At 33.7% G+C, this 10787-nt stretch overlaps 1 protein-coding gene across 1 annotated transcript; it reads left to right on the forward strand.

Annotated features, from left to right (window-relative positions):
- The first annotated feature begins 7354 nt into the window (after positions 1-7354).
- Positions 7355-8313, forward strand: LOC133098305 (olfactory receptor 13C2-like). Its single transcript, XM_061201081.1, is given in 3 exon segments — positions 7355-7426; positions 7428-7547; positions 7549-8313. Coding segments are annotated over 3 exon segments (957 nt in total).
- The last annotated feature ends 2474 nt before the right edge of the window (positions 8314-10787 follow it).

The raw sequence follows: 10787 nt of genomic DNA on the forward strand, positions 1-10787 counted from the left end.
AGAAGGTGATCTCCACATCTTACTCCTCCGCCATCTTGAAGGTCTCCCCACCCAAACCATCATTTTTATTGCAGTATTTACCACCTTTTGTTTAAATCATCTGATTACATGGATGTTTTCTCATTACTTATAGGGTTCTTAAAGGTAGAGACTGTGTCTTGGGCATTTTTACATTCATGGAGATTCTTACTATGAGCTTTATTGAGTCGCTGTGCAATAAATTTCATGTAAATGGAGGTGATTAGAAAATATAAAACACCTAATAGAAATATTGGTAGAGGACATAGCTACACAACACATAAAAAGAAAATACAACTATTTAAGACACACAAAATGGTTAAATATCTCTAGTAGTTAAAAGTGCCATTTGAAACAATAACAAGATACCATTTTAGGCCCTTTAGATTAGAAAAAAATCTAAACTATTGAGAACATCCAGTGATGAAAAGAGCAAGAGAAAATCAGAAACACCATAACACTAGTGGGAGCATATAGTAATATTATCCTTTGGATTCATACAAATCTTGGTTTATTTTGACCCACTTATTTCACTACAAGAAATCTATCCTAATGAAATAATTTGAACTTACTTTGTTGACAATAACTTTAAAGATAAAGAAAAAAATGAATAAGAAAAAAAAGAGAAGAAAAAGAAAAAAAAGCATTCAAAAGTATCTAGCCTAACGTACTTCAGTGGCTGCTCAGGAGAAAGGTGGAAATGAGTTTAACCTGACTTATTATATTGTTTTATAATGAAGGTTAGGCTCCTTTTAGAACTATGCTTATCACCAGATTGTTTAATTATAATTTATTTTCAGCTTTGTTCTTTATACCTCTACATAGTCCCTGAGGATATCTTTTCTTTCCTTGACTTACCTTCTTTTCCTTCCTTTTTCCTTCCTTCCTTCCTTTAAAAATTTTTTTCTTTTACAGTGTATATCACTTTTAGAATATTTACAATATAGTTGTATGTTTATTCAAAAAGTCAACATTTACTTTAATCTAAATCTATAAAGTGAACAAAATATTTGTACAGTAAATAATCATTTATACTTTGAAAATGTGTATTTCTGTGAGTTTGTGTACATTCAACTGGGGAAACTTTGATGACATTACACAAGCGCCCTTCTGATTCTGCCTGTGAAGTAGAGTAATAGGCTTCCTGTAATTAGGTCTTTAGGGCTTTATTTCTGATGTTTCATAAGTTTTATACATATTTCATCTCTGAAGCAATTTTAAGTTGTACACAGAGATTTGGAAAAGTCTTTGAGAACATTTAAATTGTGTCCTAAAGCCTGAAGCAGGTTTTTTTGTATTTGTCGGTCTCTACAGTGGGGTGATGTTTCAGCCTGGGCTTCGGGGGCAAACTGCCCTATTCCTAAAATTTATTGCTAAATATTTATTTTCTTCCTATTTTGAACTAGAGGAATCTAATGATGCTTTATTTGAGATAGAGGAATTTATGCTAGTGATCATACCTGCAATAATCATGTTTCTATAAATGTCACCAAATCAGTGAATTTCTATGGCAAAATGATTACTCACCAGTAGCTGCCTCTTTAGAGGTTCAGCTACTAATGAGGAGTCATGAAAATTGGCTGCAAGTAGAAAAGCAAGATAAAAATATCTGTTGTTGCTACAAGCTAGAAAGAGAGGCTCTATCTGGTTTGGAGGTAAGTTATTGCAAAGACAAGAAACAGATTTTATCAACTATAAGCAAGAGATGGGCTAGTGGGATAAAGGTGTTAAGTTTGAAATTGAGATGTTTTTCTCACTGAAGAGAGACTGAGTATTGAAAATGGAATTTAAGGGTCTATTCACTGAGACGTAGTAGGAAAAAAAAGAGCTCTGAGACCAAAAGTGCAGTTCAGCAAGCAAAGGCAATTGAGCAACAAACTGAAAGGAATTTGCCCAGCAGGTATGAATTATTTTTTGTCAATGTGTAGCTTTTTAGTGCATCACAAAGTATTTGTACACTCTGTTAACAATTTTAGCTAATTAAGGCTCACTGCACAATAGACAGCAGACTCTGTGTTCTGTAGTATAGCATTCATAACAAACAAGTCTTTCCTGGTCCCCTAGCAACAACTCTGATCCATTTGGTTCAGTCAACTGAGAACAAGGCGAACTATGTGCTCGGTACTGTGCTAGGGATTCTCATGCAGAGATAACATGTGAGGAGGAGACTATGACCAATTTGCATTAAAAAAAAAAACTGAACATAATCAGTTCCTGAGATCTGAAAAAGGTAATTTACCAAAGCAGTGCATAGCCAGAAAGAGACGTGCTTGAGCATTATCCTAGTGCGTTTGCATACACAATTGGTGACTATTTTGAATATTTGCTTTTCTATTCCTAGGTTATAATTGTAAAAGTGAGTGACTCTCCCTTTATTTTTTATGTTAAAATAGTCTCAGTCAAAAACGTTAGCCATGTTTTTAAGACAAGGAACATGCTGATACTTTCCTAAAATGCAATTTTTTTGTGGAGTGAATTGAATCTATTGGGTGATTTTTTTCCTTTTTGCCACCTAATTTGCTGGCATCTGAAGGACTGAAGTGTGATAAAGGATTGGAGTGTTATATACTATCATAAAGTGAATTAAGATTTGATTGTCAGATAAAAATACCATTTGTCAGAACACTGTGTGTGATCTGATTAAGCTTTTAAGCTACATATACCTGGCCTTATGCAAAGACAATGATGACTGGTTCAAAGATATAAAAAGACTCTAACAGAAGGAAGAACCATGAAAGAAAGCATAAAGGAAACCACTAACAGTGGAAACCATTATTGTGCTAATTGAATAATATACACTGTCTCATTTAATCTTATCAACAAATATATGGTATAGGTGCTATCTATATCTTCATGCTGTAGCCAGGGAAGGTGATGATCAGAAACATGCCCAGGCCACCCTGGTTAGTAAGGGGCAGAGATGCCATTGAAACTAAGCCTACCTTCAAGGCCTGTGCTCTTGACAATATTATGGAATGTGCTTGATAGAATGTCATGTAGCATGGAGGTAGCTCATGGAACAAAGGTTTTTGCAGAGATGATTTTTACAGGTGTATGTATAACGTCCATTATTCAATGAACTCCACATGTACCTAATGCCCTTTGGGGTCTCAAATGGTTTATACCCTAACCCAGAAAATCTAAAAATTCTAATAAAATGCAAATTTTATAAAAAGCTACAAAATATTAAGAGTTGGATATAGAAGACAAGTTTAGAATAAGGAAATCAAGTTGGGTTTGGGTTGATTCTGAGGTGACTAATTATGTCCTGAAATTGAAAAGATGGATCTGAGATTCAGAGCAAAGTACCTTATAAAGTTAGGTGGACAAAGGATTCTGAAGAGGGAAGGCTGTTTGGACTTGAGAATGGAACAAGAATAATAGCTAGTATTTATTGAGCTATAATTTTGTTCCAGGATTTTTACTAGCTCATAAAAGCAGTAACACATTTAATGGAAAGGAAATGACATGGGGTAGAAGGATAGATCCTTAACAGGTCAAAGAACAGCTTGCAGCTTGATGGAGGGACAGGAGATCCATATGGGCCTGGAAACCCTAATGATACTACTTGAGTATTAAGAATATGACTATATTTAAAGGACCTGTTAATCTTTAGCAGTTCCCATTTAGTGTGTGATACTGAACAAGTTAGAACAATTTTTAAACATATGTGGTTGTGTCCCATGGCAATTGATGGTTTGATGTAGTGTACCATTGGAAAATGAAAGGAGAAAGGTTATGAATCTCAAAGGCAAGAACTCTTCAGCTTAAATGTTATTTCTTTTATGAATAGGTATTATAATCACAAGGTTCAAAAAATTTTAAAGGTACTAAATAACCTACAGTAAACAGCCTGCCTTCCATATCTGTTAATGAACTATTCATTTCCTTCCCTGGAGATAAACTATTCCTGTTTATTTTTCTAGAGATATTCTATGTGGGAGCAAAAATGTATGTGTGTATACATAGACACACACACATACACATATATATACAGTTTTTTTACACAAATGTTACTGTGCCATATGTACTCTTCCGAACATTACTTTTCCACTTAATAGTTCTTGAAGGTCTTTCCATATCAATGTACATAAAGCCCCTTATTCTTTTTTGACAGCAGAATAGTATCCCATTATTTCTATGTCCCCTTTTCATGGAAACTTAAATTGCTTCCACATCTGCTATTACAAATAATACTTTAAGGAATTAATTTGCATGTAAATCACTTTACACATGTACCAGCATAACTGTGTGATAATTACCTAGAGGTAAATCTGTGGTCAAAGGTTATATGCATGCCTTTGTGATTTTGTTACATGTTGCCAAGTTGTCCTCCACAGAGGATATACCAATCTGTGTGTCCACTGAGAATGTATCGGAGTGCCTGTCTCCTCACCTTTAGGAGGCAAGGTCATTAGAGATGAAACCATGTTCCTATGAGATATCAGTGCAGAGCTACCTAAAGAATGGGTCACAGTGAGAGGTATTGGGAAATTTATCTGTGCGGAAGTTCCCTAGGATTTTGATAACTGAGTTTCTTATATATCCTTTTCAGCACTTTCAGTACTTTAAAGTACCAAATAGAATAACAGTATATCAATTAACAATAACAGTCACAATTCATATATACATAAATATCTATAAAGCTAATATATATTTTTGAGTCTTCTAAATTTATCTAAATTTAATTCTTCTACATTATCCCAGTAACATCTGAGAATTGGGGAATGGGGATAGAAATGGAGGAATAAAAGTATTCTTGTAGTTCTACCTTCATTTTGTATTTGAGGGATAATTTAGGAGATTAGAGAGCATTCTAATGGAAAAAAAATAGTTAATTTTTATAAGCAAATGGTTGGGTCTGTAAGTCAAATTATGAGAGTAGAGAAAGAAGGTAACTAACCACTCATGAGTGGAAAAAAATGAGTAAAGTGTTCAAGTTAAGGAAGACAAATAGTGAATGACAACTTAATCAGCCAGCAGAAATAAGGAAGTGGGAAATATAAGTAATGCAAAATAAGTAAGTAATAAAAATAAAGTATATGGAAGGAAAAAATGAAGTACATTTATAATTATATTCTAAAGTGAATAGACTGATTATGCTGATAAAGGCAGAGAGTATTAAAAAAGGGATTAACAGCTTAATCCCAGATATATGTTACTTGTAAGTAGTATACTTTAAACAAAGTCAAAAGAAAAGTTGAAAATAAAGAGATATGCAAAGAGATAGCAGGCAAAAGCAAACTAAAAGAGTGTACACAGGATATTACACAGGAGTGTAATATCAATATCATAAAAGTGGAATTTATCTTTAAAGTACAAAATGTGATAAAGATAGGTCAATTAATGATACCATTCACAATTTATGAAGAAGATTATCAGCCATCAACAGGTATACACTAAGCAACACAGGATCTAAGCATAGAAAAAACTTAGATCTATAAGTAAAACTTGATTATAAATATTTATATAGAATTGACTGAAAAGAAGACAAAATAATATCAAAGATTTGAATAGTACTTTCAATAAGTCTCATGATATGTATATGTATATACATGTTTTGTGTGTATATATGTAAAACCATATATCCCTCCCAAAGAGAAATCATATTTTTTGTTAACATTTACAACATGGATCGAGTTGTTGGCTGCCAAAAATACGTAACTATAGAATTGCAGGTCACACTCTTTTTCATAATAAAATAAAATGGATGTAATAAAAATGGAACAAAAATATCTAATCATTAGGTATGCATATCTAGATAACTCCTGGTTCAAAAAGGGTATGAAAAGAAAAAAATTATCTGGAAACCAATAACAAGAACATTTCATATCAAAATTTAAGTCTATAGTAAAAAAAAAAAAGTGTTTCAAGTGCCAGTTTCCACTAGAAAGAGGAAAAAGATAAAATATTAAGGTATTTTGTTCTTATTTCATGAAATTAGAAAATTCCAAATAAGCTTAAAGAAACTTACAAAGGCAAAAACTAAAGTTAATGAAACAGAAAAAAAAAATGGAAAGGATAAATCTATCCGAAAGCTTTTTAAAAAAATTTTTTTTGGAGAAGACCTATAATAGGGGAAAACCTCTTGGGAAACTAAGGAAAAAAATCAGTTAAGAAAGGAGATAGGACTTCTCATAAAGGGAGATGACAGAATTATAAAGATTAAATGCAACTCCATGACAACACATTTATTGTCATAAAAATGAATAACTTCCCAGCAAATTATAAAATATCAAAATAAACTACTCTCAAATCACCATACTGAAATCTTTCTTCTTTCTGACCAATCACCGTTATTGGTCTGATGTTTTTTTTGAAATGTTAGTATTGTCAATTAGATTACAAGGTATTTTAGTCTGTGAGCCAAGTTCTCTGCAAAATGAACAATTAAGAGCTTGTACTCTGCAGCCGTATGGCTTGGGTTTAAGTCTTGGCTCTACCATTTATTTAGCTATATGACCCTGACTCTAAGCAAATTACTTAAATTTTCTGTGCCTTAATTTTCTTCTCTTTATAATGAGAATGATGATGCTAATAATAACAGTAATTGCCTAATAGGGTTGCTATTCAGACTAAATTAGGTAATGTGCAAAGAAAACAATTAGTAGAGTAAGAAATGTTAGTCATTATGTTGTCCTTGATTTCTTCCTTTATTCAACAAATATTTCTAAGCATCTGTCTCTGTACCTATTTTATTTGAGATACTGGGACTGTGGAAGTAATCAAGAAAAAGTACCTGCCTTAATAAAGTTTACATGCTACTGGGCAAGATAGATAATAAACATAACTATAATTTCAAAGAGTGACAGGATCATTGATCTATTGTGTGGTGGTTTGTAGCCAATAAAATTTATTGTTCAGTTACACATAATACAATGCTCATATTATAACCTCTAGTTAAACTATATAATGACAAAAAGCTCAGATTTCAACAAGGAAGACTTGGGTTTGAATCAACTCTGCTCTATACATACCTTTAGTCAAGTTTACTTAAGAATTCTGCTTTGATTTATTTATTTGTAAAATGTGGATAATAATACCTCTCAGAACTGTGATGATATTGAATGAACTACATGACATATTTCTTGCAGCTTGAAACACAATAGTTTCTCTTCCCTTTCCTCTCTCTATTCATATCTTCATTCTCTTTGGTCCACTTTCCTTTTTTTTTTTCTTCTTTCTTTGGTCTTTTCCTTTCATATTTTCTTTCTTTCTTTTTAAATGGGAGTATATGGTACATGTGCGTTGGTACACAGCTGAAAGTAATCATAGTAGAATGCATATTTTATCTGAACATATTCTAACGTATTACAGGTGAAAGAGGAACAGTAAAATGGAATGGGAAAACCAAACCATTCTGGTGGAATTTTTTCTGAAGGGGTTTTCTGATTACCCAAGGCTTGAGCTACTTACTCTTTTTTGTGCTAATCTTGATAATGTATGTGGTCATCCTTCTGGACAATGGCACCCTTATTTTAATCAGCCTCTTAGACTCCCACCTTCTTACCGCTGTGTACTTCTTCCTGGGGAAACCTCTCCTTCTTAGACATCTGCTACACCACCACCTCCATTCCCTCCACACTGTTGAGCTTCCTCTTGGAAAGAAAGACGATCTCCTTCTCTGGCTGTGCAGTGCAGATGTTCCTTGGCTTGGCCATGGGGACAACAGAGTGTGTACTCCTGGGCATGATGGCCTTTGACCAGTGTGTGGCTATCTGCAACCCTCTGAGATATCTGTCATCATGAGCAAGGATTCCTGTGTTCCAGTGGCATCTGTCCTGGATCATAGGAGTTGTCAACTCTGCAGTACAAACTGTGTTTGTGGTACAATTGCCCTTCTGCAGGAATAATGTCATCAATGATTTCTCCTGTGAAATTCTGGCTGTCATGAAATTGGCCTGTGCTGACATCTCAGGCAATGAGTTCATCATGCTTGTGGCCACGACCTTGTTCATATTGACACCACTGTTGTTAATCATTATCTCTTACACATTAATTATTGTCAGCATCCTCAAAATTCACTCTTTTGAGGGGAGAAGCAAAGTCTTCTCTACCTGCTCAGCCCACCTGACTGTGGTGATAATATTCTATGGAACCATTCTCTTCATGTACATGAAGCCCAAGTCTAAAGAGACACTTAATTCAGATGACTTGGATGCTGTTGACAAACTTATATCCATGTTCTATGGGGTTATTACTCCTATGATGAATCCTTTAATCTACAGTCTTAGGAATAAGGATGTGAAGGAAGCAGTAAAACACCTACTGAGAAGAAAAGTTTTCAATAAGTAAATGGGAAAGGGACAGGTAATTTTTATAATCACAATGTAGAAATCAATTAGGGAAACCAAAGAGTCAAATAGGTTCTTGTTGCTGCGTCAAGTTCATCTCTCCAAGCTCTCAAGCTCTAAAATATTATTTTTTGGTGCAGTGCATAATGAAAGTAAGTAAATAAATTTCAGTGTTTTAGGAATCAGTGATTATAGTTTGTCGTTGTTGAAGAGCTTGATTGTGAGGCCAGTATAGGAATAGTGTAGTAGGGAGAGAAATTTCAGACAGGAAAAAGTTACACTAGTATTGAACCTTAAAAAATATTTTTGATACAATATTTCCAAAACCAATTTCATACTTCCTTACTTTCTTTACAAGACAGAATTAAACCTGATTTCAGATTTTAAAAACTCAATCAAAACTATGAATTTCCAATACTGTAATTACTAAAATAATTTAATTTACTTGGAGTCTATTCAAATATGTAATGCTGATTGTCCTCCTTCTGGGTAGCTGCAGCTATTAAACTTTTTAGTTCTAGAATAGTATTATTTTTATAAGTTTGTGTGCATCTCTAACTAGGAGGCATTAAATTATTATTCTTTCTAATTTCAATATATCTACTCTGGCAGTTTTCTTTCTAAATAACTTCTGATACATGGGATCTGACTTCTTTGGACTTGGAACCAAATAACTGATTTTTAAAGCTGTTTGAAAAATTAAATATAAATAACTTCTGAGTCAAATATCCACTGATAAAAGTAGAGCTAAATCTTTTTTCTCTGTCCCGTTGGCTCTGTGTCCATGAAGTATTGATATATTGCCAATCCAAGAGGAATCTGTTATTAGGAAATGTGGATCTACCTTTTAGATGGGTTTTACATTTGATTTTTATCTGGGATTTATATTTCTTTCCTCTGTTATGGTAACCTTCAACTTTAAAAAAAAATTTACCTTTATCATTTTGTTTCTTCTTGATCTGAATTACACACTTCAAATTTTCATGGGGAATTTTAATGTTTATTGCAAAATTACATATCGTAATATTACATCTCTGTTTTCCTTTAACTGCTATCATCTTAACATCTGACTTTTAATTTTATGTAGTTTAGATTTTATTACTTTTATAATTATAAAATTCAAGGTATTACGTTACTTGGTTTTATTCTTTTTATTTCTGCTTGATTGCTTTAGCTTTTTGATGCTAATTAAAATCCCACATTATTTGTTAATTTTTATTTAGACTTTAAAATATTCTTGGTTTTCTGTTTTATTCTTTAACTTTTCACTATAATGAAGGCATACATTTTCCCCCTTATAGTTCACAAATGGGGCAGCAGGGAGCATTATATAGAACACCATACCACAAAGAGAGAAATTGAGTGGCTCCTGTCTGCTTCTATCTCTGTCTCCTTGAGTCATTCTTTTAACCTCCTTGAAACATTTTTTTAGCTCTATTAGTAATTATTTTCTGAGAATGTCCCCTAAGAAATTTGAGATAACCACAAGTTAATCCTTCCCAGATTCTATATCTAACAACAGAAAAAGAAGACCTAACCGTCTTCCTCTTGGAATGGTGTGCTTTCTGAAACTGTAAGGGGAATAAAATGAGTTCTTGGGAGTTTCTTTTCTGAAAAGTTTATATAATTTTTTGTGTTATTCCTTTGCATCAGCTTCTTTCATCATGATGGTCAATGGGAAGCTGGCTGAGACCTGGATTATCCAAAATACGATTTTTGAAAAATGGGATCAGAGTTGTGTCACTGGTTCATGGTTTTCTGACTTGCTGGATTCAATACTGGTTATTTTGCACCTGCCCAGAAGGTGGAACCACCATATGGAAGATTGGTCTTTCTTTGGGAAATACTTAGGTAATAGACAGACTAGCAATTTTTGAACTTCAGTTGACTTTCTTAGGACAGAACAATGTGCCATTCAGAGGGAGATAGAATACCAAAGGGTGAGTGAATGGGAGTTTTTAGAAACTCCTGGTTGTGGCTAATCATTTCTTGTTCCAGATCACTATTTAGGCTTCATTGCTAGTCATTTCTGCCTGTTCTTCAGTGTCATCAATGTTGATGCAGTTCTTTGTCCAGTTTATTTCATCCCATGTGTGGATTTACTTTCCTTTCATTCCCTGAGCTATAGCTGGCTCTGGGCTTTTTACAGCTGAAGATTTGAAGAAGCTATAAGGGAATGACAATGCAGAAAAGGAAAAAAGAAAACCGTAATTAGACATCACTTGTCTCTGTTCCTAACCTCCACAAGCTTTCATGAAGATTCCTTATCATCCAATTCTGTCCTTATCCCTGGTCTCCTGTTATGTTAATAGGGTTCATTGTGTCTCAGATTAGAATTATGTCCTAAATTTATTATCACCCTGAGTCCCAGTGAAGTGTGATATCTCTCAGAGATTGTTTTCCCAGCCTGACTCCATGGGCTTAGGTCTGGTCCTTGGAAGTAATCAGGTGCAGGTCAAAGCTTAAGTAGTTGCT

This window comes from Eubalaena glacialis, chromosome 9 (assembly GCF_028564815.1).
Source record: "Eubalaena glacialis isolate mEubGla1 chromosome 9, mEubGla1.1.hap2.+ XY, whole genome shotgun sequence".
Lineage (NCBI taxonomy): Eukaryota > Metazoa > Chordata > Mammalia > Artiodactyla > Balaenidae > Eubalaena > Eubalaena glacialis.